The 27,630-nt window shown below is 36.5% G+C and overlaps 1 protein-coding gene, 1 non-coding gene and 1 pseudogene across 42 annotated transcripts in view; 2 read left to right on the forward strand and 1 right to left on the reverse strand.

Moving 5' to 3' along the window:
- BPTF (bromodomain PHD finger transcription factor) overlaps positions 1-27,630 on the forward strand; it is a 126,244-nt gene that overhangs the window by 12,235 nt on the left and 86,379 nt on the right. For all 41 annotated transcript variants that reach the window (XM_039859370.1, XM_039859376.1, XM_039859371.1 and 38 more), the window contains exon 2: positions 19,141-19,963. In XM_039859370.1, coding sequence (XP_039715304.1) covers positions 19,141-19,963 — 823 coding nt within the window. The remainder of the gene's footprint in view (positions 1-19,140; positions 19,964-27,630) is intronic.
- Positions 10,952-11,070, reverse strand: LOC120600446 (5S ribosomal RNA). Its single transcript, XR_005652192.1, has one exon. It is a non-coding gene; the product is annotated as a 5S ribosomal RNA (ribosomal RNA).
- Positions 16,430-16,548, forward strand: LOC120600518 (uncharacterized; annotated as a pseudogene).

The following is a 27,630-nucleotide window of genomic DNA, read 5'->3' on the forward strand; positions in this document are numbered from 1 at the left end:
GAAAGGAGGATGTAAAATATAACAGATGACAGAAAGATGCATGTTTAGGGATGACATACTTGTGATTTGAGTGTCAAGGAGATAAGACTGTAGAGAAATAGAGATTTTATTTTAGTGCAATTTGAATAAATACCAGTCTCAGGAATTTGTACTCATAGGCAGTGGGTAGTCACTGAGTGTTTTTAAACTGGAATATGTCATGATAAAGTTGAGTTTTTTGAAAAATAATCTGGTCTTGGTGGGTAGGATTTATTGGAATAAGAGGGAATTATATAATATGACTTTAAATAGCTATGTAAGATTCCATCCTAAGCCTTTACCAAATAGTTAAGTTGTATTCTGTTTGTTTGCTATTACTTTTAGTGACCATCCTTTTAGATAAATCTTGGTTCACATTCCTGATTTTTTAAAGGCTTTTATTACATATTCCTAATATGTTATAAATATTATATAACATACATTGTGTAACATAATACATATATTATAATACATTTGACATATCATTATATTATAAATATGATATATATATTTCTACCTGCAGTTTAATAAAAGTGTCCATTTCGCCAGCACTAGTTTGTTATAAACCATCTGCATTCAGTGGGTTAAAAGTTCCCTTGTTTGAATTTGCATTTCTTTGGCTACTAGTAAAATTTAATACTTCCATGGCCTGATACCCAGATTTCTTTCCTGTGTTTTATCTCATCAGTGGATAAATATACTTCTTGAACCTCTCCACTTAAATGTCCTATTAGGCACATCATATTCAGCATGTTGCAAATAGAATTTGTGCTGTAGTGACCACTCCCAACCTCCCATTTCCTTATCCACTGAACTGCCCGAGTCAGAAGAGGGGAAGTAACAAACTATGTCTCACTCTCCAAGTGCAGGATTGTCACCACGTCCTTTTCAGTTTACATCTTATATCTCTGAAATATCAGCTCGTCTGTGCTGATAGTTCCCTGGATCAGGCCCTTTTCATCCCTCACTTGCCTCTTGAAGGAACCAGCCTGCTTGTCTTGTCCCCTTTTGTTCAATCATCTCACATTCATTCTCCACGTACACACTGCTTTGCTCTAAGACAGTTCTGACTGTGTTATGACCTTTCTTAAAAATCTGCAGAGGAAAAATGATTATATGCTTTAGTGTATGTGTATAATCTGTGACTTAGCTTTTGTTTCCTTCAGCTTCATCCTTTGTTGCTTCATTGATTGGTTTATTTATTCAGAAAAATGCCTGTTGAGTACCTATGTTCCAGGTACTCTCTGGGATGTAGCCACAAATAAATCGGATATGGCCCCTGCCCTGATGTAGCAGGGAAGGCAGCCAGTGTATCAGTGAGATAAATGTTTTGACAGGCGGAAGAAAATATGATCTGGTCTGGGGGTCAGGACAATTAAGCTCAAAATTAAAGTCGCCAGGTGAAAGGCAAAGAAGGATTCTAGACCCTAGGATCATCGGATGCAATGGACTGGAGGGAAAACTGTGAAGGATTTTAAGTAGGGAGTGATGTGATCAGATTTGTGTTATTTTAAAAAGTCCCTCTGGCTATAGAATAGAGAATGAATTGGAGTGGGATAAGAATTGATGAAAAGGAATTAGGCTGGAAGTAGACCACGTGACAGGTCTTGTACTAGGTTGGTATCAGTGAGAATGAAGAGAATAATTCAGAAAATAATTTAGGATTTAGAATGACATCTTAGTGATAGATTGGTTAGGCAGGGCGTGACAAAGGGAAGAAGGAATCAAGGATGAATTGACTTCTAACTTTTCTTTATTTCTCTTCACCTTGAATTTGATTGTCAGGTAATACTGAATTATTTGTAGTTCCTTGTACACACCGTTGTGATGATTTACTCTTTGGTCACCCATCCGTCACCTTCTGCAGTTTGCCTTTCCTGGTCACCATTCCCTTTTCCCCGGGTGATCGTAAGTTCCTTTACCTCTCCCCTACCCCTCAGGATCATGTGCATTTATATGTTGTTTAGTTTCCAAATATTTGGGCATTTTCTAGGTATCTTTCTGTTACTGATTTCTAATTTTATTTCATTATGTTCAGAGAACATATGTTGCATGACTTTTAATTTTATAAAAAATTTTTAGAGATTTTATGCCCCAAAATATTGTCTGTATAGGTGAAAGTTCCAGGTGTACTTGGAAAGAAGGTGTGTTCTGCTCTTGAGTAGAGCATTCCACAAGTGTCAGGTCAAGTTGTTTGCGGTGTTAAGGTCTATATCCTTGCTGATTTTCCATCTACTTGTTCTGTTGATTTCTAAGAGAAGAGTATTGAAGTCTTCAACTATTGTTATGGATTTACCTGTTTCTCTTTGGAGTTCGATCAGCTTTCATGTATTTTGAGGCTCTTACTAAGTGCACAAACATTTAGGGAGGATTACTTGATTTCTTTATCATAGTATCTTTATTTATTAAGACATCGTACCAAAATGGACTGTTAATAATGTGGCTGTTTTCTTCATTAGAACTTCCTTTGGGGTAGGGAAAGTCTCATTCATCTCTCTCTCCTTGTGCCTGGCTCCATCTCTAGTATGCAGTAGTCAGCAAAGGTAATTGTTGAACTGAGTGTCAAAGAAAGTCTCCGGATTCTCTTCACCCTTAGTTCTATACTGTCCCCTATGGCAGCCAATAGCCACATGTGGCTATTTATATTTAAATAAGTAAGGTTCAAACTTTAGTTCTTCAGTGGCACCAGTTACATTTCAAGTGCCCAGTAGCCACATGTGGCTGGTGGCTCCTGTATTGCACCACACAGGTGTAGAACATTTGGGTCATTTCATATCACAGAAAGTTCTCTTGGTCTGACTGTGCAGTTGCGTAGGTCTCCTCCGCCAGCATTTCTTTTCTTCTAGCCTTTCATTAGCCCCAAATCCTATGCAGCCTGGGGAGTGCCAGCAATTTGTGGGCCTCCTGGTTGAGACTATCGGCCCAGGGTGGTTTATGTACATGATGGCATGAATTTCTGCAATAAGACTTGAGATCATCTTTGAGATGGCTGACTGCCTCAGTTTTTGTTCTTGATGGTAGAGGGAAGAGATAGTCAACATTCAGTGTTAGACAGTCTGCCACAGTCCTGATAAAATTAAGTCAGGAGTCATAGATGTGAGACAGAAAGGAAGGAAGGGTTAAAATTCAGAGATTTTGGTTGAGAAATTTAATATGATAACTCAATTCCTGTGCTGTGAAAGTTTGAAAGTTGGTATGTGAACTGCATCGTGACATACTGATGTGTCCCAGTGTGTCTGGGTTTAAACCTTTCTCTCAGGAGCCTCTGGCCAAATTATTTAGCTAATAGTTTTTAAGGAACATACATCAGATTTTTGAATAGAATTCTTTTGTTACTTAAGTGATGTTAAATTGCAACTATGGAACCTCTGGAGATTTGCTAAGAAAGTTAATGCTTAGACTCCTCTCCATTCATGGGTATGTTCAAAATTCACACACTTAGGATACCGCCCGGCCAAGTGACTCATACTGAATGGCAGTGTTCAGTAGATGCAATTTCTATATTTTACTGTCATGGCTTCCTGCTTGGTTTCAGCATGTTAACATTGCCTCCTTTGAGGTCTGTCTGTTTATAGTATATTCTATTTATAGAACTTAAAAAGTATTTCAGAAATGCACATATTAATCTCTGTGGAATTTCTCTTCTTGTCCTTTTCCTTCTAAGCTAACATAGCTATATCCAGGCTTGTCTGAGGAAATAACCCATCATTTAAAATTGCTAATAAAAATTTAGCCCCTTCTGTCAGCACAGTCTTCTCTGTTCTTGTAGATATCAAAATTATTTCATGTACTTCTTGAAATCTTAGTACATGACCCTATTCTCCAACTTAATACCACTCTGCTTTCAAAGTGTTATGCAGATAATAAAATAATTACGGTTTTATTGTAATTCAAGATACATTTGAACTTTTTGGTCTGAATTGTTTGGGTAAAATGCCTCAGATTTCTGATCATTTGTAAACTTGGAAGGTAGTCTTCATCCAGATATATTATTTTTAATTGCCTAAAGACCTTGAGTTAAGACTCTTCCCTATGTTTTGGAAGAAAACTAATAAGGAGGTTGTTTGGAGGTTGTTTATGGCAGGAGTCACAAATTCAAATGGTGACCGGATCCAAGTATGTAAGGTCAAGGCATGAAGTGCCCCTCCCCCCTTTTATTAATACAGAACTGCATTTGCTGTCAGTATTTATTTGCCTTGAAAAAGTAGCCCTGTTGAGATTTTCATCTCTTTTTGCTTTTACAGGCAGTGTGCTGTTCTAAATGTGCTAGGTCTATCTTAGGTTACTGCTTTTTTTTTTTATAGGGTAGATTCTAGGAGTGGGATTGTTGGGTTACATTTAATAGGCAGTTAAATGAATTGGCAAACATATTAGGCTGAAGCAGGTTGTACTCCCATCATTTGTTTTTAAACCTTCCTTAATCTGTGCTTATGTGGCTTTAACTTCTCCTAGAATCTACCAAAGTTTACTCAGACCTTTAGTAGGTGTTCTGGGATACAGATTAGGCCCAGAGTCCTTTCCTCATTTTATTGGTAAATGTACTTGCTTGTTATATGAGAGTCTGAGTTTTAGTTCTCAAACTGGAGGTGGGGAGAAGAGAAGAATGGCGGCAATGGCAGATGTCTGTTTTGAGAATTTTCTGGCTAAGTGAGAATAGAATTCTTTATTGCTTCTTAGCTTGAGTTTGACCTTAGAGAAGTCATTCCTCTGTGGGTCTCAGTTTACTCATCTTAAGAGTGTAGGCCGGATGAGGTGGGCAGGAGATTGGCAGACTTTCTCTTGAAGGGAAAAATTGTAAATATTTTAGGTTTTGGAGGCCAGGTTGTTTCTGTTGCAACTACTCAACTCTGCCACTGCAGCATGAAAGCAGCTGTAGACAATAATAAACAAATGAGCATGGCTGTGTTCCAATAAAACTTTATTTAGAAAAACAGGCTGTGGCTGGCCACAGTTTGCCAACCCCCTTTTGAGCTCTTGCCATTTTGAAAGTCTTATAAGAACTTTAAATTTTATTTTTGTTTTTCCTTTTTGTCAAGAAGGAAATACAGAAAATTTAGAAAACTGAGAAGAAAGCATTGATATTTTGGTTACTCTCCTTTGGTGACCATCTTTGTGTGAGTGTAGATGTGTGCATATAAGTGAGTACTCACATGTGTAGAAACTTTTTTTTTATAATTGGGTAAGGCATAATTGGTTTTGTAAATCTTTTATACTGTGAACTCTTACTATATCTTTAAATATCTTGTCTACAAAAATATCTGCTCTCATGGAGCTTCTAGTGGAGAGTTCTGGTTTTTAAAAGTTAATTTCATATTTAACACCTATTCTTTTTCCTAATTGTTTCTGATAGCTTATTTGTTGATTGAGTTGGATTTTCTAGGAATAAAATTGTATCATCTGCACATACCTGCCACCTCCAAAACAATATTAAGTATTAGTTTTAATGATAGGCATCTTAGTTTGCTTTACAAATTTAATGCAACTAATGTTAATATTTCGCTGTTAATATTTATGCTGGCGTTTGATTTGAGACCTTAAATTGTATTGAGTATATTCACCTATTTCTGTTTGTGGTTTGTGTTTTTTTTACCTCAGTTCTAGCATTTTATTAACTCGGATAAGGGATCTCCACATTGTCACACATAGTTTCTTTTTTCGTCACATGTGGCTATTGTATTTTGTCAAATGTCTTCCCAGCTCCTTTTGAGATGATCAGTTTTTCTCCTATGTTAATTAATAGAATTATATTAGATTTTATAATTTTGCCCCATCCTTTCATTCCTGAAATGAACCTCTTGATCATGTTATTTTTTTACACATATTGCTTGATTTTTAAAAAAGATATTTTAGTTTTTTAATAGTTTATACTTGCACAGTGCATAATGTATTTGAGATCCATCTATGTTGTGTGTGTATCAGTAATCTATTTCTTTTTATTGCTGAGTAGCAGTCCATTCCATGTGTTTACTGCAGTTCATTTATCAATTCAACAGTTTAAGGGCATTTCAGTTTCTTGTTTTTGGTAATTATAAATAAAGCTGCCATAAACATTTGCATAATGGTGTTTGTATGATCAAGTTTTCATTTCTCTTGGATAAATACCTAGGTGTGGTGTGTCTGGATTATATGTTGATAAGAACTTGCCAAACTGTTTTTCAGAGTGGCTAACACCATTTTGCATTCTCATCAGCAAATGTGTAAGAGTTCCAGTTGCTCTACATCCTCCTTAGTTAGCACTTGATAGTCAGTTGCTTTATTTTATTATTATTTTTAAAATTTTAGCTATCCTAATAGGTTTAAAGGGGTATCTTATTGTGGTTTTAATTTGCTTATTTCTAATGACACTGAGCATATTTTCATGTGCATCTTTTCATTTCCTATTTATATATCTTTGATAAAAAGATAATGAAATGTTTATTGAAGGTGTTTTAATTGGGTTGCTTGCTTATTATTGAATAGTAAGAGTTCTTTATACATTTTGGATATAAGTGCTTTGTTGTCTGTGTGATGTGAATATGTTTTCTCCAGTCTGTAGCTTTCGTTTCATTGTCTTAACAGTGTCTTTCTAAGAGCAGAAGTTTTTACTTTTGATTGCAACCTGTTAGAACTGTGCCATTTTAGCAGAAAAACAGCAGAGAGACCATATAAATAAAAAAAGAAGGGCTATATTCTGGTAAAACTTCATAGATATGCAATTTGAATTTCACCTAATCTTCACATCACCAAATGTTATTCTTTTGATTATTTTTTCTAACCATTTATCTTTCATGGGTCATGACCAAACTGACCCCAGGTCACAAAGATTTTCTTCGATTTCTTCTAGAAATGTTAGTTACAGGTTTCATATTTAGGTTTACAATTTACTTTGAGTTAATTTTTGTGCAAGCTATGAGATAGGAGTTGACTTTTTTTATTTTTCCTGGCATATGGATGTCCAATTAAATTAGTACTGTTTGTTGAAATAAAATTTTTTCTCCATCGTATGTCCTCTGCATCTTTGTGCGAGTCTATTTTTGGACTCTGTTCTGTTCCAGTGATCTGTGTCTGTCTGCTGCAGGTAATCAGAATTACCTGATCACTATCTTGTTTAGAGTAGCTTCTTGGTTAACTCTTAATTAAAATAAGGTAGTACGAGTTGTCTAGCTTTTTTTTTTCCCCAAAATTTTTTAACTATTCTAGTTCCTATGCCTTTCCATTTATATTTTGAATTAGCTTATCAGTGTCTACAAAATACCCTATTGGGATTGTGTTGAATCTCTAATTTGGGGAAAACTAACATCTTAACAATATTGAATCTTCCAGTCCATGAGTACAGTCTGTCTCTCCATTAATTTAGGGCTTTGGTCTCTTTCATCAGTGTTTTGTCATTTTCAGCATACTGGTTCTCCATATATTGTTACCTAAGTATTTCATGATTTTGGTGCTATTATAATTGATACTTTTAAAATTTAAATTTTCAAATTTGTGTTATAATAGAAATACAATAAATTTTGGTGTATTGATATCTATGATCTTGCTGTACCTCTCACCCGTTGTTCAAGTAGCCTTTTTTTTTTTTTTTTGATTTCTTGGGATTTTCTACATAGGTAATTATGTTGCCTGTCAAGTAGAGATGGTTTTATGTCCTATTAAGCTGGATTTTCTTCTCATTGCACTGGCTAAGACTTGTATGATACTGAATAAGAGGGGTAAGACTGGACATCCTTGTTTTGATCCTGATCTTAGGGTTAAAACATTCAGTCTTTTACCATTGAGAATGGTGTTAGCTGTAGGTTTTTTCAGTTTGAAGAAATTCCCTACATTTCTAGTTCGCTGAGAGGTTTTATCAGGAATGGATGTTTAATTTTGTCAAATGCCTTTTCTTCAGCTATTGAGATGTTCATCATATGGTTTTTCTTCTTTAGTCTTTTGATATGATGAATTATATTGAGTGATTTTTGAATGTTGAACCAGCCTGCATTCCAGGAGGTAAGCTCTACTTGGTTGTGATGTATTATCCTTTTTATATCTTGATGAATTCTCATACATGGTGTTTTTGAGGATTTTTATATCTGTGTTTACAGGACTATTGGTCTTTAGTTTCCTTGTAATGTCTCATCTGATTTCGGTATCAGAGTAATGCCTCAAAATGAGTTAGAAAGTGTTGTCTCTTTTTTTTTTTTTCTGTTCTCTGCAAGAGATTGTGTAGAATTTTAATTATTCCTTCCTTAAAAGTTTGGTAGAAATATGCCAGTGAAGTCACCTGGGTTTGGAGTTCTCTTTGTTGGAAGATTTTAAACTATGAATTCAGTTTCTTTAATACATAGAAGGCTATTTCAGATATAAATTTTTTTTTTAATGGGCTTCGATTGTTCATGTCTTTAAAGGCATTGGATCCTTTCATGTGAGTCCAGTTTATCAATATACAGTTGTTCGTAATCTCTTGTCCTTTTAATATTTGTGGAGTCTATAGTAATGTCATCTCATTCCTGATACTGAAATTTGTCTTCTTTTTTTTTTGGTCAGTCTGTCCAGAGGTTTATCCATTTAGTTGATCTATTAGAAGAAGCAGTTTGGGGGTTCATTGGTTTTGTGTGTGTGTATAGTGTTTCTCTTTTGTATCTCATTGACTTTTGCCTCTACCCTTACTGTTTCACTCCTGCTTACTTTAGGTTTAATTTGCTGTTACTTTGGTTTCTGAAAGCGACACTTATCTTAACAATCATTCACTTGTGACCTTCCTTTTCTATTCTAGGCATGTAATGCTATAAACGTCCCTCTATACATTTTATAAGCTATATCCCACAATTTTTGATTCCTATTTTCATTTTCATTCAATTCCCATTTTCTAAATCCTGGTATGACTTACTCTTTGACTTATGGATTGTTTTGAAGTGTATTGTTTAATTTTCAAACATTTGGGGGATTTCCAAGATATTTTCTCATTATTGATTTCTAATTTAAATTTATTATGGTCGTAGGGTGTTCCATAAATGTCAGGTCATATTTGTTGATAGTGATGGTGTTAAGGTCTTCTATATCCTTGCTGCTTTTCTGTCTTGTTCTGTTGATTATAAATAGAGGAGTGTTGAAGTCTACAACTATTATAAATTTGTTGTCTTATCTCTTTGTAGTTCTGTATGTTTATGCTTTGTGTATTTTGTGGCTTTATTAGGTGCATAAACATTTATGGTTGTTATGTATGGTGGTTTTGTCTTCTTGATTATTTGGCCCCTTTATCATTATGAAATGACCTTCTTTACCCCTGGTAACAGTCTTTGCTTTTTAAAATCTGTTTGATATTGACATAACTAATTCGGCTTTTTTCTTTTTTGAGTACTGTTAGTGTGGTATAACTTTTTTCATCTTTTACTTTTTATATATATCATATTTTTTAATTTTTATTTTTAATTAATTAAATTTTTAAATGATGACATTGGTTAACGAAATCCAATAAGTTTCAGCTGTACACTTTAACAGTAAGGCACGTGTGTGTGTGTGTGTGTGTGTGTGTGCGTGTGTGTATTGTGTGTGTGTGTATTTACACTACATGTTCGCCTCCCATAGTTAGATTTCTGTCACCACATATTTGACTCCTTTTACCCCGTCTAACTCGTCCTCTCCCCTATCTATATCATATTTTAAAGTGGTTTCGTTTTTTTTTTTAATCCAGTCTTCTGACAGCCTTTTAATTATCGTTTGGACTGTTTACATTTAATGTAAATGATATGGTTGAATTTAGGTTTACTATTTTAATATTTGTTTTCTGTTTATCCCCTTTTTTATTCTTTCCTTCCTCCATCCCTCCTTCCCTTCTTTCAAACCCTCCCTTTCCTCTTCCTTCCCCTCCCTTTCCCTCTCCTCCTTTCCTCTCCTCCTCCCTTCCTTCTCTCCCTCCTTCCTCTATTTTCCTTCGCTTACTTTTGGATTAATTGAATAGGTTTTTATTGTCCTATTTTCAATTGATTGGGTTTTTGGTTATATCTGTTTTTTAGTTTGTTTTTTTTTTTAGTAGTTCTTGTAGGAATTGCAAAATACATACCTAATCTTAATTGCTTACAATTAGCAATTTACCCCTTTCGATAAAATGTAAAAGTATCACAACCAGTAGGTTACTTTGTCTTACTTGCCCCCTCCTCAATGTTTTAGTGCAACACCCAGTATGCTTTCTCTTGGATTCATCAGTTTTTTAACATTTTTGCCATATTTGTTTTCTCTCAAAATTTTCTTTTTGCTGAACTATTTGATATTAAGTTGCAGACACCATGATACTTTACCTATAAATACTTTAGTGGACTCAAAACATTTAATTTAACATAGATATAATATTACATTTCATATTTCCCCAAATGCTTTCCTTTATTGATGTTTTTCTCCTTATTCAAGCGTTAGGCAAGGATCATGTCTTGTGGTTAGTTGACATCTCTTTTGTTCCTTTAATCTAGAGCAGTTCCATTACTTTTGGAGAAGGGAGAGGTCTTTTGTGACAGTGACCTATTTTAAATTGTTCTGGCCAGTTGTCTTTAAAATGTCTCGCTATCTGGGTATATCTGATTGTTTTCCATAGATTTAGTTTAGATACTTTTGGCAGGAATACTTGGTTAGTGATGTTGTGTCTCCTTCAGCACATCTTATCAAAAGGCATGCCATCAATTTTTCCCGTTCTTGATAAGTTTGATCACTTGTCTGCCATATTTCTCCCTTCGAAGGTACCTTTCCTCTTTGAAACTAATATGTAATTTGTGGGGTATTGTGAGAATATCCTGTTGCCCAGCAGTCTTTTACCCAGTGGTTTTATCTATCTATCTATCTATCTATCTATTTATTTATTTATTTATTTATTTATTTATTTTTCTTTCAAAAAAAAATTTTTTTTTAGGCGAGGCAACCTTTGGTTGACCTCACAGATTGCAAGGCTGTTGTCATCTTAAAATCTCTTATTTTTTATTTTTTATGCCTACAGCAACTGGTCTTCCTAGGTGGTCTCCCATCCAAGTACTAACCAGGCCCGACCCTGCTTAGCTTCCAAGATCAAATGGGATTGGGCTTGTTCAGAGTGGCATGGCCGTAGGCTATCCAGTGGTTTTAGCATCCATCGATGGGCCTTGCCTGAACCAGTTAGTACATTGGTGGTTGTAAAATGGTTTATTAGTCAGCATTCGAAGACTTCTCCCTTCCTCCCTTTTGAGTATTACTGTGGACTAACGGATTCTTTTTTTTATTATTATTAGTCATATTAGTCATTGTGAAAAACAAAGAATTTTTATGTCATAGTACGTTTTGTGCCAGATGTTTAGGAATTAAGATTCTTTGCAAATGCTACTTAAAATGTTTACTATAATAGAGGCATACTTTGGAGAAGAAACTAAAGAAGTATATATAAGAGATTTTTATTTTTTAAAGGCTGAAAGAAATTAAATGAATTCTTAAACCTCTGTTGAAGCCAAAATTCCTGAACATTTTTCTTGAATACGTGGAAAGTAACATATTTAGTAATGGTTGAACCATTGAATTTGGTGGTAATTCGATGTAAGTTAACTTCTCAGATATAAGAAACTTTTTCCTTAAAATAGTTAGAAAATGTTTCAAATATTCAGAAAAATTTTAAAAGTAAGATATACAATTTTACCCTCTAGCCAGATTTAATTAATACTGATACTTTCCATATTTATTCCAGCTTGTTCTCTTTTAGGGTAAAACTAATGTTACAAATGTAATTAACCTCCCCTCTTCCTTTTCCCACCTTGCCACTCAGGAGGCTTCCATTTTTCTGAAGTTGGTGTTTACTATTCCCATCCATGTTTTTATACTTGTACTATATATGTTTGTTCGTTTTAAAATTTTACATAGATGGTCTTTTGGTGTTTAACTTGCTTTTTTCACCTTTTAAAAAGTATTTATATTGATAGTCCTGGTGCATTTCTTCTTAAATACTGTACGGTTTTCCATATATTTAACCATTTCCTACTGGTGAAAAGTGTTTTTGGGGGGGTTGCTTCTTTAGAGCACCGTACCACATGCTCTCTCAATTCATATGTTTACATACGTGTGTGTCTGTGTACATATGTATGAATTTCTTGATTTGATGCTTATATCTTTACTTCAGTTTTGGTGGGATTCTTATTTTAGAAATCCATAGAGAATGTATTCAGTATTTTGCAACCATTTTAAAGAGAGACAGTCCTGAATACATTTTAGCTCTGTGCTGGAAGCCCAGTGGGGTTATTTGAACTCCAGTTGTTGTACAGTACTTCCTAGACATATTTTTAGACCAAGGCTGTCCCAGTAGACAGCCCTTTTTGTGATGGTGAAAATGTTCCCTGTCAGTACTGTCCAATATGGTAGCCATTAGCCACATGTAGCTATTAAGCACTTGAAATGCTGGCTCTTGTTAACATTTTTGCTTTCAGGACTAACACTTTCTATGACTGGATGGTCATTGATTTCCATCTGCTGTTTCTCCTACCTGCACAAAGGGCACTTGTTATTGCTCAGATGCCCCTTTGCTGAGAGGTTGACACAGGTGATTTTTAACAATTGGGGAGGAAGTCTAATGTAGTAAAGAGACAGGCGGACTTGCGCCTCAGTTGTAACTCTTGCTGACACTGGCTGTGTTCTCTCAGACAAATCATAGCCTTTCTATATGCATCTTTAGAAGGAGATTATAATAGTGCCTACTTCATGGAGTTCATCTGAAGATAAGATGAGATTATGCATTTAAATGTGCTTATTAGCATGATTCCTGGCACATAGGAAGCCCTCCATGAAAGCTTGCTGGTGTTTTTTATGTTATTACTGTTATGAAAGAATAGGGAATATAGACAAATGGAATGTACTCACTGGAAGAACACAACTATGAATAATAACCTTAAGACCAAATGGGACACTATTCCAGATCAAAGGGAGAATCCTCGTTACTTTTGACAAGTTTCATAATTTTTAAAGGGTGACTGGTAAAGGCATCAAGATGATTTAATTTTTATGCCATTTATGGTTTATGTATGTATAACAAATTACGGAATTAGATTTTATTAGATCTAGTGTATTAGCTTCTGTTGGAAACAGTCTTCTCTCATTCCCTCAGTATTTTCTCTCAGGTACCAGTTTGAAATGGGACAATATTACATTTTTCCCCTCTAGAAACACACATTATATAGAGAGTTCTGGAGTCTAGAAGTCTGAAAACAATCTAAATATTCATCCTATAATTAATACAATAAAAATTTATCGGCCAAACTGAGAAATCTACAGTGATATCTGGGTTTTAATCTTGGCATACCTTCAACCCTTGACATCCACCTTCTGCAGATAGTTTGGCTTTTAGGTGTCATTAGTTGAGCAAATGTCTTTTAGTTACTGCAATAACTAACACCTGGTCTGTGCTCTAAAGAAGTTAACAAACGAACTGGAGGCACATGAGTAATCACCTGTAATATAAATGTGCTCATTATTAATAGAGAGCTGTACAAAGTGTCAGAGAAGCACAGTGCCAGGAGGCACAGGAGAGGACTGGAGAAGTTTCATTTGATCAGGGCCTTGGAAAAAGTCTAGGATTTCTTTCAACTTAAGCAAATTAAGGCAATATCTGTTTAAAATGTAGAGAAGGTTTTTTTTGTTGTTGTTGTTAATTAAAACAAATACAGATCATGCCCACAGTGCGTATTTTAAAAACTCAGGCATGTAGAAAAGGACCCTAAGCAACACTTGGTGAGTACTGTTGACCAGTTCTTCCAAAGAGTTCAGAGAATTAGAGCATACCTGTATACTTTATTAAGTGTAACTTCTTTCTGTTATAGAGTATGAAAGAATGGAAAGTTTTGCCACAGCAACTGCCAGGTTATTTAAATAAAGTGTCTACACATAGTAACATAATTCTTCTGCTAACGTAATAACCTGTCAGATGGGACAGAATCTTTGTTACTCAGTCAAGAAATTCTCTCCTTTAACCTAGACTATGCTAGAAATTCATTGACAAATTCTTGCTGTTTGGCAGGCCCCAATTCATGCAGACCACTTTTCGTTCTTGGCATTTTCTTTTTGTAGGCTTATTAATGTCTTTGATTAGGCTTCAGCTTCCTTTCACATCAGTTCTGTTCTAATCATTCCTCCTGAGGAGTTTCCATAAAAGTTCTGCTCTCTGCTTGGTTGGGGGGAATATCCAGTTTCTCTAAAGCAGTAGTTTCAAACTTGGCTGCACATCAGAATTATCAGGGGAGCAGGATAAGAATGCAGAGCACTGAGCTTCACCTGGGGTTCCATAAACTTGGATTGCATTTTGACACTACCTTTAATAGCTTACCATGAGATTTTGCTGCACCTCCAGTTTTAGGATGGACTCTTTGAAGACAGCTTCTTAAACTTTAATGAGCATATGAATCACTCAAATATTTTGAGAAACTGGGGATTCTAATTTAGTAGGCCTAGGGTGGGCCCTGAGATTCTGAATTTCTCTCAGGCATCATAGGTAATGCCCACCACATTTTGAGTAGTAAAGTTCGAAGGTAACTTCTGAAATTAGTGAATTTTTTCTGATGTTATTAATTTTTACTCATCCAGATCTCAGAGGGATAACCTTTCTAATTTCTAGGACAGTGGTTCTCAAAGTGTGGGCCTTAAACCAGCACAGTTAGCATCACCTAGGAATTGTTAGAAGTGTAAATCCTGGGATTCTTTCCTAAACCTATTGAATCAGAAGCGGTTTTAATTGGAATCAGCCCTCAAGGTGATTCTGATATACAAAGTTTGAGAACCACTGTTCTAGGACTTCTCACTAGAGTTTTCTATTTACTTACATAGTGAGGTGTAAAAACACATAACATCTCCAAATAATGTAAATACATCATTTTCTTGTGTAATTGTATGGCTAGCACTTCAAAATGACTATTTCTTTCAGTAAATCCACCTTACTATGTACCAACCACTATTCACAGCAAAAAACAACATAGAACTTCCTGTTCTTAAAGAGATTACATTCTAGTGGTGATGTTAACTACTAGTTCATTAAGCAGTAGATAAACTGTTTTGCATGGTTTTGAATTTTTTATCCTTGTTTAGCAATTCTTTGTTTCGTGGTGTTTTTGTTTGTAAGATTGATCCATTACATAGGTAGCCCTAAATTACTCAAGATTGGTCTTTAGACCAATTCTATCAAATTAAAGTTTCACAATTTAACCATTTCCTTGTTGATGCACATTATGATTGTTTCCAGCTTAACTCTTCACTTTTATAAACAATATCGAATGTTCTGTATATACATAAGGAAAGCTTCTCTAGAGAAATGCTTTTCAAATTGTGGGCTGCATGTTTAAAAGTGGAAAGAGAATAGAATAGAAGGTATTAGAATAGGATAGAAGAGAAGATTAATATAAGGCATATAGTAAGAGTATTGTTTTGTCGAGTTTTTGTTTTGGGATGTGTGTATATTGGGTTGAGATGTAAATGTTTTTCTTGTAGGTCATGGATAAAAAGTTGGCAGACTGCTCTCTCAGGGTTAATATAACCTATAAACACAATAACCTGTTACTGAATTGCTCTACAAAGTGGTGGTACCAGTTTACACTTCCCATGGCGGTATACTGGTGTTTCTATTCTACATTCTTCCCAAAAGTTTGTTTGGTTAGACTTTTAAATTTTTGTTCATGAGTATGAAACTGTATCTCATTGTGGTTTTACTTTGTCTTTCTCTGATAATTAGTGAGATTTTAAATACAGAAAAATAAATATAATTTATCTACTAGATATTAGATCAGTGTTGAAAATGGTAATGAGCATAATCCTCAGTGGCATGTTATAAATACATTTCCGTGAATGTTTGAAGTGAGTTGACTCGCTGATACTGATTGACAGTTGAGAGGCTTAAGTGGTTTAATTTAGTGTTTTCCCTTTATGCACTATAATCTATACTCAATTCTGTAAACCTCAATCTTTGAATTTGGCATAATGACCTTATATTTGTGTTCATACAGGACCATCAGTAGCCATTAGCATCATTTTATCAACCTGAATAATGCTTCAAGAAGGAACTAATTAGTATTTAATGTTAACTTTCAAAAGTGCTCACATTATTCATCTATAGTCATAGCTCAGATAGAAGCTTTTTTGTAGTTTCCAGCCAGATAATATACAATATAGAATCTATAGACCTTTTTTGCTTTTTTTTTCTCTTTAGCTCTGAAACCAACAGAAAACTAACAGACTTTAGCTTGATAGAAAGCTTAATGAAATGTTAAAAAATGAGAATAATACAGTGATTACCCCAAATTTTTCCGAATATATGAAAGCTCATAGTTTAAAATTAGATATTAAATTAGGCAATATTAGTGCTACTGCCTTACAGATAGATTACTGTTGTTGTTTTTTTTTAACATTAACTGTTCTCAATGGTAGTCCTTAAATGGTAATTTACTGTGTTTCTCATAAAGAGCCTACTGTAGTCTATGGCCATGCCACCCTGAACACGTCCGATCCTGTTTGATCTCGGAAGCTAAGCAGGATTGGGCCTGGTTAGTGCTTGGATGGGAGACCACCTAGGAAGACCGGGTGCTATAGGCATTAAAAAATAACAAAAACAAAAAAACTACTCTATGCAGTGTCAGATACTGTTTTAATCAGTACTCTTTTATTTGCAAGTGACAGAAAACCAACATGTTTACTTAAGCAAAAGGAAATGGTTTTTCAGTTCATGCTACTGGGAAATTCAAAGGACATGTTTCACCCCAGGACTCAAGAGTGATCACTATTTATTTCTCACTTCTGCTCTGTCATCCTTATTCCCTTTATGAGAGAGGTAAAGGTGGGTTAGTCACCTTCACAGGAAGAAAGAGCTTCATAGTGCTTCCCACTTAGCACCTGAATACAAAATCTCAGGCAAAGACTGGCTGGTCTGACCTGGACCATGTCTCCACTCCAGTGATCAGGAGATGGAATACTGTGATTGGGGGCCCCATCAGCAGGGCAATTCTCTAAAGAGGAGAATGATGCTGGGCAAATGCTTATTACAATAAAAGAAATAGGCCAGATTTTTCTTTGGCTTAAGAGTTGGGTGTTTAGCTGGGGAGATGAAGTAGATGCCATGAAAATGTAAGTTATAAGGTAACATAAGGTTCAAAGAAGACTACAAGAGTTCAGAAGAACCTGGGGTAGGCGAGTGGTTAGGATCAATTTTCGAAGGAGGTGGTACCAGCGTTAAATCTCAAGGCCGTGGTGTTATTTTCCATACCAGGTGATTTCTTTCTCCATAAGGTCACTGATATCTATTGTTGGTGTTCTCACAGCCATACTCTGAATCCAGGTCTTTATCTTCTGGGTCATTACAGAAGATGCCCTGCCTCTGGTCTCTTTACTCTTAACTAGTCATTTTGTACACTAAAGCCAGAGAAGTCTTTCTAGGCATTCTTCTACTCATGTCCCTGCCCTGTTCAGAAAACCTGTGCCAACCCTAATTACTGCCAGAATAAAGTACTCTACAAACTCCTAAACCTAACATTTAAGGACCTCTGCATTTTGATCCTAGAAGCTCTTTTCTCCAGCCTTGCCTTCTGTAAAAAATAATCCTTTAGTTGAATTATCTTTTGCAGCATTTTGCATAAAGAGCTAAGAGGAACACAGGGACTGTTTCTATAAGCAGTTTTGTGTCATTTGCCGACTTGTGTTTCTTCTACTCTCTTGATTTGAGGGTATTCCTCTAGATTCAGTCTTTTCTGCTTTCTCTCATTTATACTTATGCAGATGAGTCCTGTAATTTCCAGAAGACAGTGGAATGGACTGGATTACCCATCATGATGCTTACAAGTATGGTGATTTGGTGATTTAATTGAAACTGTGAAAACAGCACCTGTGTAGATGGTGTCTCTTTTGGGAAGTTTGCTGATATAGAGGAGGCTTCTTTCTCACTATATAGGCTCACCAGCAATGTCTGGCTCAGGGTGATCCCTTGGACTTTTTCTTACAGAAAGTAATGGGTATATTCTTATTTGGAAAATCTACCTTCCAGTGAATGAATAGTTGGGGTGCATTGTGTAAATTAAAAGATCTTGACATTTTATATGTATTTTCAGCATACTTTCTTCTCCTGGTTTTAGCATACTTTTTTCTCCATGGATCCTTTTAGTTTGCCCATGAAAGTAATGAGAGTAAGTTGGGGATGGCGAGAGGGCTCAGCATTGCGGGAGGGAGGAGACAGTGAAGATGGTACCAGCAACCTAAAATCGGGCTTAATAAAACTTAATTGTACAAAAGTGAATTTAACGTTAATTGTTCTTGTTAAAATTTAAAAATATATTTCCTGTACTGAAAACGTTAGGAGAAACTTGTTTCTTTCCATAAGTTTTCTTAGTTATATAGCAGGGCTTATTATAATAGCTCTTAGACTTGTTCAGAGGATTAAATAAGATACATGTGTTTGTTATAAGCTGAGCTCTCAAATGCTATATATTGATATTTATGTACATATATATGTATATTCCAGGATATCACATCTCATAAATTGGGGAGCAGTTAAACTTGCTTAACTGACTGCTAAAAACTGTACTGTGGTCCGCTTCCTAGGTGAGGTTCCCACCCCTTTTTTTCTTCCCAGTATTAGAATAGTACTTCTCTCTTCCTTCCTTCCTGTCTCACCCCTAACCTTGTGTTTCGCAGTGGAACTCACCGTTTGGCTCTTAGGAAGTACTTATGGTAGAGGAAAAGGGTGCTACACCAGAGAACTTCCTGTTGGGTTGTTGAGAGCCATTTCTGTTTTGCAGCTGACAGTGTGAGAACTATCGTGCTTGTTATCTTACATGGAAATGTTTTTTCTTGTTTCTGTTCTTGTCAGATCTTTCACAAATGTGCTATTTTCTTTTTTTCATGGTTACCTGTAAACCAGTTAACGCCTCTAGGTAATTGAGAGCTGTTATAATCAAAAGTTTTTTACTTCTAGTTAGGAGTATAATGAGAAAGCTTTGAATTTAGAATTTTTTATAGACTTAAAAATTAGAGATAAGTCATTGCTACTTGGCATAATTTTAACTTGACAGTTATTAGAAAAATAGAAATAAGCTTTTCTAATTTTTGAGGTATATGTCCAAACAGGAAAAACTTGCAAACCTTTCGTTTGTAGAAATGATATATTGATTTGTAATTATACCATTTCTTTATTTACAGGTAGGCGGAAACCAAGAGTACATCGGCCTCGTTCTCCAATATTGGAAGAAAAAGACATCCCGCCCCTTGAATTTCCCAAGTCCTCTGAGGATTTAATGGTGCCCAATGAGCATATAATGAATGTTATTGCCATTTATGAGGTACTGCGGAACTTTGGCACTGTTTTAAGGTTATCTCCTTTTCGCTTTGAAGACTTTTGTGCAGCGCTGGTGAGTCAGGAGCAGTGCACACTTATGGCGGAGATGCACGTTGTGCTTCTGAAAGCAGTTTTGCGAGAAGAAGACACTTCCAATACTACCTTTGGACCTGCCGATCTGAAAGATAGCGTTAATTCCACGCTGTATTTCATAGATGGAATGACGTGGCCAGAGGTGCTGCGGGTGTACTGTGAGAGTGACAAGGAGTACCATCATGTTCTTCCTTACCAAGAGGCAGATGACTATCCTTATGGACCAGTAGAGAACAAAATCAAAGTTCTGCAGTTCTTAGTCGATCAGTTTCTCACCACAAATATTGCACGTGAGGAGCTGATGTCTGAAGGGGTGATCCAGTATGATGACCATTGTCGGGTTTGTCACAAACTTGGGGATTTGCTTTGCTGTGAGACGTGTTCCGCAGTATACCATTTGGAATGTGTGAAACCGCCTCTTGAGGAGGTGCCGGAGGATGAATGGCAGTGCGAAGTCTGCGTAGCACACAAGGTGCCTGGTGTGACTGACTGTGTTGCTGAGATCCAAAAAAACAAACCATACATTCGACATGAACCTATTGGATATGACAGAAGTCGGAGGAAATACTGGTTCTTAAACCGAAGACTCATAATGTAAGTAAATGTGGTCTTAATTTTTGTACGTATTTAAAATGAAGCCAGTTTTCTTCATGATTGATGTAGCAGAGCTGTGCTGCCAATGTGATCTAAACCTTTGTGATTTAATAATGAATTGTATAGTTAAACAATTTCTAACTTGAAGGAATATGTATGTTAAAACAGTTTTCAAAATTGTAAAGAAAGAACAATATACGTAAAAACAAAATGTACAACATTGTATTTAATGTCTAGGATAGGCAATAGAACATTACTAGGCAGAAGCCACTGTGGGCCTTCCTGGGTTATATCCCTATGGTTCATCCTGAAGTAATCTACCCTCACTTCGCTGTTAGGGTTTTCCTGGTTTTCTTTTTAGTTTTGCAATATCTGTATGTCAAATGGAGCAGCAAGAACAAACCATCTGTCTAAGGAAAGATCAGTTCTGCCATTACAGTCTCCCAGGTGAACATAAACCCAGCAGACTCATAGTCTGGCTTCTGCTTTTCTGCAGGTTTTCAAGAGGCTCTTCCAGGCAGGTCCGTGGGAAAATCAGGAGTCAGTCTGGGAAGCTGGCTTTACTCACACAAAGTGTTGGGCTGCGTCGTCGGGCCATGGACTTGATTTTGGACGTCCTGTGGAAATTTGGTCAGAGGGAGTGGGCTACTTTGTATTTTCAGCTTCCAAAGTTCTCAGAGTTTTCCAGCTTTCAGAATTAGGTCAAGTCAGAAAATCTGTGGTGGGATGAAATGAATGCCAGAGCAGGACATAGAGGTGAAGAGAGCAGGAACTTCATCGGTAGTGGTCGAGCAAGCCAGGTAGAGATCTTAGCTGGGCTCACCCTTGGCTTTTAAAGAGGGTGCAGAGTAAATAGAGAGGTCTTCAGAATTTTGTGCAGTGTCTTCCTGTAGTGCTGCTGTTGAGAAATTTGAATCCATTCATCGATTCTTTGTACATGACCGGTTTGGACTAGTTTGGAAGCTTATAGAATCTTCTCTTTGCCTCTAGTGTTCTGAAGTTTTAGAGTGATTTCGTGTGGATCTGTTTTAATCCATGGGGTACTGGGTGGGCACTTTCAGTCTAGTAGTTGAGTCTTTTGGTTCCGAGAACCTCTCCTCTCCTTTTCCCTGTTGTGTTTCCCCCTTGAGCTATTATTTTATTGAATGTTGGACTTCCTATTTTGGTCTTCTGATTTTCTTATCTTTTCTCTCCAGTTTTCCTCTTTGTCATTTTTCCTCTTTAGGGAGTGTGTGTGTGTGTGTGTGTGTGTGTGTGTGTGTGTGTGTATTGCTCTGTTTTTCTAGAAGATTTCCTTATCTTGATCTTCCAGCCTTACTATTTAATTATCGTTTTCTGCTGTCATTTTTCTTTTTATTTTTAAGAGCTCTTTTGTTTTTAGAATCTTCCTCCTTTAAAAAAAAAAAATCCTGTTTTTGCTTCATCAGATGTAAAATTTTCTCTTTTCTGAGGATATTAATGATAGTTTGTTGTGTTTTTTCCTTCCGTGCATAGTCTCTGTTCTAAATTGCTTCTTCCTGCTCTTTGTTTTGGTCCGTCTCTTCCATCTTCAGATGTCTGTTAATCCTTAATTTCCTGCTCATTAATACTGTGAGATTACACCAACAATTGGAAGCTGTGAACAAGCCGGTGAGCCTTAACAATTTTGAGTTTAGCTATTGAGTGACTTTCTTAATCTGCTGGGAATCTCTGATGTCACTATCTTTGGTCCTTCCTCTTGAGCTGGTCAGATGGCCCACAGAGGCCTTTTCTGGTAGCCGCTCAGCGCCTCGGGTTTTGTGTACAGTAGGTATCTTTGTTCACACTGGAGCTGTGTGTATCCTGGTGCAGAGAACTCAGATTTACGTCACCTTTAATGGTTTGAAGAGAGTACATGGTCTAGGGACCTGCTCCTTAAACAGCTTTCAAGCAGTTCTGTGCTGTGAGTATGTCCTTCTCCCCACTCCCCAATTTTGGGTGCCTTTTGAGGGATGTGATTGTCAGCACTCGGCTTCACCCTTTGGTTTGGGATTGGGCTTTCCTGGCTCTCTCAAGGCAGTTATCACTCATCTGTCTGCTTTTCTGCTTCCAAAATTTTTTTGTTGTCTCTCTTATTTCCTCTATCTTTGTGAGTTTGTATCTTTTAAAATATTTCTTTAGCAGTTTTAAGTGAGTTTTAGGGGGGAGCAAAATGAGATTTGTGGATTCAGTCTGTTACCTTAATCCGGAAACTGATATGAGAAACAGTAGATCAAGTTTTATATACAGTTGGTTTGGATCAGTTATTGAAAAAAATTTGTGTAATTTTTTTCCTTGCCCTTCACCTCCCAAATATTTGGTCATGGTGTTTATTGTGTCCTTTAAAAACAATTTTTTTTTTTGACATCTCGCTATGGAGATGGTAGCATGAAAATTTTTGTTTGAAGGTCATTACAAATGATGAGGTAACTGTAACCATATTCTGAAATCTAGTGTTGTATTCGTTTAAGTGAAAAGTCAGTGACACCGCCTATCAAGGAACCTGGTGCTTGTAATCTCTGTAGACAGTCAGCAGTTAACAGGCCATGTTCCCTGAGTCTCAAATGCCCTCCCAAAAGGGCTCAGAATCTTCAGAATTATTCCATGCTTCTATTCTCCCATTCCTATGCTTCCCTTCCCTAGCGTGCCTCTCCTCACCCTTTTGGTTGGTTGTTCATTCTCACTTCCTCTCACTTCCTTCCCTGTGCTGCCCTTTCGGGCCAGAGAGAGGCCTGAGGTGCTTTGTCCACATATATGTCCACATATAGATAGGCCTTGACATCTGTATATAAGGCTTATTACACAGTAATCAGTGGTGGAGGCCTTGGTTTTAGGGTTTTAGACCAAGATGGAACTAGTTGGTGATGGGCTAGTATAACAATAGCCAACAGCAGTGGTTACTGAGCACTTACTTAATATATACTGTAATGTAGTTTCCAAGCCATCTCTTGAGAAGTCTGCAACTTGCTTTGTTTTAGCTGTTAAAATCAATGCTTATAACTGGGGGAGAAAGATAGTATAATGATTTTTGCTATACCTGGGCTGAGTATTTCTGAGATCTTTAAAAATTTGGGACAACGGCATTTTTAGAAAATATAAAATAAGTTACGTGGCGTTCCAAAACAAGTTTGTTTCCTGATAAATCAATATCAGCATATAAAACGTTACTCAGGCAAGCGGGAAAGAAGATCCTCTGAATGTAGTTCAAAAAGTTCAAACCTTTGCAATTACATGAATCAAAGTTACCTTTGAAGCACCTGTGGATGGATTTGTGCTACATTATTGATGAAATGAAATAATCTTTTCTAAATTGAACAATAAAGTTCTTTAAGTTATATGTTAGGCAACGAAACTATTTGCTTTAAAAGATTTAATCATAGTCCCTCAAATTGCTTTTCTCAATGCATGATAAAACGCACAAAATTTAATGAAGATTTCAGACAAGGATGTCTTTTTTCATGCTTCGATATTTTGATTATTTTCTTTGTAAAGTCAAATATGAAACTTTAAATATCATTGTTAGTGATAATTAAGTGTTCCTTGTCAATAATTTGAGTAAGTCTGAAAGATTTTACATGTTTGTAAAGTTAGATGAAAACAATTCCAGTTTAAGTGCCCCCTTGTGGTAGATTATACGTGTATTGTGGTGAACAAACGTTTTGAAGCCACATAAACTGCCCCGTTTGCAGGATGCAGAGATTTGGTATATACACTCCCTGGAAGCTCAGCAGCTTAAAATGGTAAAATTATGACCAAGGGGGACATGCCTAAAACAAAATCTAGGGCAATAAATAATTTTTAATTGTATTGCTAGTAGTTTGTAGAAATTAAGTTTTTCCATTATTGCCTTTATTTGTTTAATACTCATTAAAATTTTTTTGTATGGGTTAGTGAAGCATGTAATATTCTTTATAGTCTACCTGAGTAACCAAGATATTGGGTAAACAATTTAGAGATCGGTTTTAATCCAATATATAAGAGGGCCAATCTTTCTTAAAGATTGCTTTCATCCTGTCATTTCATTTGCTCTGAAATTGAGACTCTTAGTAAAATGGGAATCGCCAAATCAGATTAGCACCTTTTCTTGTCACTCTCCGTTCTGAATAAAATTACCTTGAGCACAACATTTTAAAACTCTGAATTTTTTCATTTTTCAGGAGAACTAAATTACACTTTTTAATTTATACAGCTTTCTACCCACTCTGGCTATAAGCCACCTATTTACTTGCTGGCTTAGTTGCCACCAAACATGTCTATAACCATTCTGCTCATGTCCACGTCTGTATATCCAGCATCCTCCTGGACATTTCCATATAGCAGGCATGTCAGACACAACATGCCTAAAATGAACTCATCACTTCCCTGCCATTACCCTTCATCCAGTGTTCCCATCTTAGTAAATGGGATCACCATCCTACCAGCTGCGCAAGCTAGAAACCTGAGAATAGTCTTTTGTCCTGTATTGTTTGTTATGCCTTTTAATTACCTCTTAAATATTGAATCAGTTTCTCTCCATTCTCACTGTCCCTAGCATAATACAAGGCAGCATCATCTTGATTAGACTAGTTTAGTGTCTATATAACACTCCCATTCCCCAATTCTTTTCTCTGCTCCTTAGATTTTTAAAACAGCAGTTCTGATCAAGTTTCCTTCCCCCCCCAAGTTGAAAAACTCAATTTTTTCCATTTGCTCTTAACGGAAAAGTCACAGGTCCCTAACTTCGTGCATTTAATTCCCTTGCTTTTCACCACCCAAAACTAAATAAAAAGCGAACCAAAACACCCAAAAACCTTTTGGCTAGCTTATCCTTCAAATTGGCCTGTTTATTGCCCTTTCTTAGGGTTTTCTTTCTCTGAGCCTCCCTCCCTCTTTCACCCTGAAACACTTCTACTTTTTTTCAACATACCAATGTAATTATTTGTCTTGAGGTAGATATCATTCTTCATAAGATGAAGAAAAAAATAGCACTCTTTACATTGCACCCACGAAGTGCTGGCGGTGTTCTAAGCACTTTACATGTTTTAACTCAGTCCTTCCAACAACATTTTGATATAAGTATTGTCGCTCATTTTTCAGACAGGGAGAAGTTGAGGCATAGAGAGGTCAAGTAATTTTTTCCATATCACACAGCTAGTTAAGCGATGGAACCAGGATTGAGTTCCAGGCATTCTGGATCCAGAATGTGTGCCCCTAACTCACTCGGGTTGCCTGACCTAGCTGCTGTCTCTGATGCTGAATCCCTAGCTGCATTAGTTTCCTGTGGCTGCTGTAACAAAGTACCGCAAACTCGGTGGCAGGAATCTATTCTCTCATAGTTCTGGAGACTAGAAGTCTAAAATCAAGGTGTCAGTGGAGCCATGCTCCTTTGGAAGGCTCTGGGGACGAATCCTTTCTTGCCTTTTCCAGTTTCTGGTGCCCCAGGTGTTCCTTGGCTAGTTGGCAGCATAATTTCAGTCTCTTATTTCTCTCTTCAAACAGTCTAGGCCTTTCCATCGAGTGCCTCACGTTCTTCCAGCCATTTCCCATTCCTCAATTCCAAAGCCACTTCCACATTTTCAGATATTTTGTTACAGCAGCACTTATTTCCTGGTGCCAAAATCTGTATTCGTTTCCTAGGGCTGCCATGACAAACTACCATAAACGGAGTCATGTAAAACAACAAGATTTTATTCTCTCACTGTTCAGGCTGCCAGCAGTCTGAAAGCACAGTGTCGTGGGATTGGTTCTTTCTGGAGGCTCTCGAGACTGTTCCGTGCCTCTCTCTCAGCTTCTGGTGGTTGCTGGAAGTCTTTGACATTTCTCGGCTTACAGAATATGCCTCCACTTGAATCTCTGCCTCTGTCTTCACAGCACCCTCTCTGTGTGTCTCTCTCTGTCCTCTCCTCCTCTCATAAGGAAGGCCACTAGGCGTTGGCTTCAGGGCTTGAGTTACATCCAGAATGATTTCAGGTCAAGATCCTTAGCTAATGACATCTTCAAAGACCTTGTTTCTAAATACACATGCTAAGGTTTCAGGTGGACGTGACTTTGGAGGCCTGCTCTTCAGCCCACGCAGTAGTGTTCCTTATTCTTAATTTCTGTGGGTTTGTTTAGAAATGAAACTCAAAACTTACTGTTAGTAATTAACCTCTTAGCATGCCAAAGTAGAAGCCAAATAAACTTTAAAATGTAGACATATGTATGTTTGCTCATAAGTATATTTTTCAGCAGATGTTTTTATTCCAACCTATATTTTCCTGCCATCCTATGACCTTCTCAAGCTGATTCTTAGTGTAGGGAAGCCAGGCCAGTTAGGGGGTGCAGGAGGAACATTGTGGTCATTGTAGGACAGAGCTTCTGTAGAAACCACATTCTAACCCCAAAACCAAATACACATACAAACCCATGTGTATTTGTATGGAAAAAGCTGCTGTTGTCACTTTTACTGTTAGAACAAAATAATTTTCATTATATAAACTATGTAAATGTGCCCGAGTGCAGAATATTAGAACAACTTTTGTTTGAAAGCATTAGCGGTTATCGCTTGCCCTTTTTGCTACTTTATACTTTTAAAGAATTTATCCTTCTGCATGTAGCTTCAGGAAGAAAAAAATTGTCAGTGTTAAGTATTATCTTTGATGAAGAGAATAAAAAATAGTTCTTGCATGCCACATTTATAGAGGGATGTTGACAAACTACATTTAGGGGAAGAATATCACGGTAATGAAGACTCTGGAAAATGTGCTGTATGAGGAATGATTAAAGAGTTGGAGCATATTTGGCCTGAAAAAAAAAAAACAACAGCAAAATTATAGCTGTTGTGAAAGATTCGCAGGGCTGTGCAGAGGAGGCGTTAGGTTTATTTCACAAACTTGAGCAGGCACAACCAGGACTGGCTGGTGGATGTATTAGGTTTGTGCCATCTCATTAAAAAGAAAAGCTTTCTAAAAGAGCAGTTTCAGTCCAGAACAGACTTCCATATGAAAGTAGCTAGTTCTCTGTTATAGTGAAAATGAAAAGTGTTCTTTATTAAGATAGACATTTTTGCAGTGGCCAACATGGACTAAGTCAGCTGTTATGGATCCTTTCAGTAGTCTCTGAGTTGCTTGAAAAAATGGACGGAATGAAAAGAGGAAAAGAAAAAATGGACAGAATGTCCATTTAATTAAATTTGTTCCCATAGCATCTCATTTTTATGTTGACATCTTAATGCTTGTAAATTGTTTTCTACCCTCCCCAAAAACATTTTTACATAGAATGTTTTTCTTGTTCCATTGAAATTTGTAGCTATTTCTGAATAAAGAGGACAAAGCAAACAGTTAAAGAATTAAACATCTTTATATAGGGGAAATTCTGAAGATTGCTATTTTAGAAAATAAAGAATCGGGCAGTGCTGTAACTCTTACGCTCCATCAAAACTCCTAAGTACTTTCTGATTTGATGTTGTCACTTAAGTAGATTTTTGATTTGGTATTGCCTTTTGAAAGCTTTTTGTTAATCTTTTTTGATTAGAGGACTCTGACATCTTTAACATTGTAAATTGGAATAAGACTGCTGTCATCACTCAGTCATAAGAAGTCAGTAGAAATACCCATTACAGAGAGAAATCTAGAATAGATTTAGAAATGATTTCAGAAATTGTTGCGGAAAGCTTCTATTAAAAATATACCAATCTCATATGCCAGCAGTTG

The sequence above is a fragment of the Pteropus medius genome, unplaced genomic scaffold, assembly GCF_902729225.1.
Source record: "Pteropus medius unplaced genomic scaffold, Ma_sr-lr_union100, whole genome shotgun sequence".
Classification (NCBI taxonomy): Eukaryota; Metazoa; Chordata; class Mammalia; order Chiroptera; family Pteropodidae; genus Pteropus; species Pteropus medius.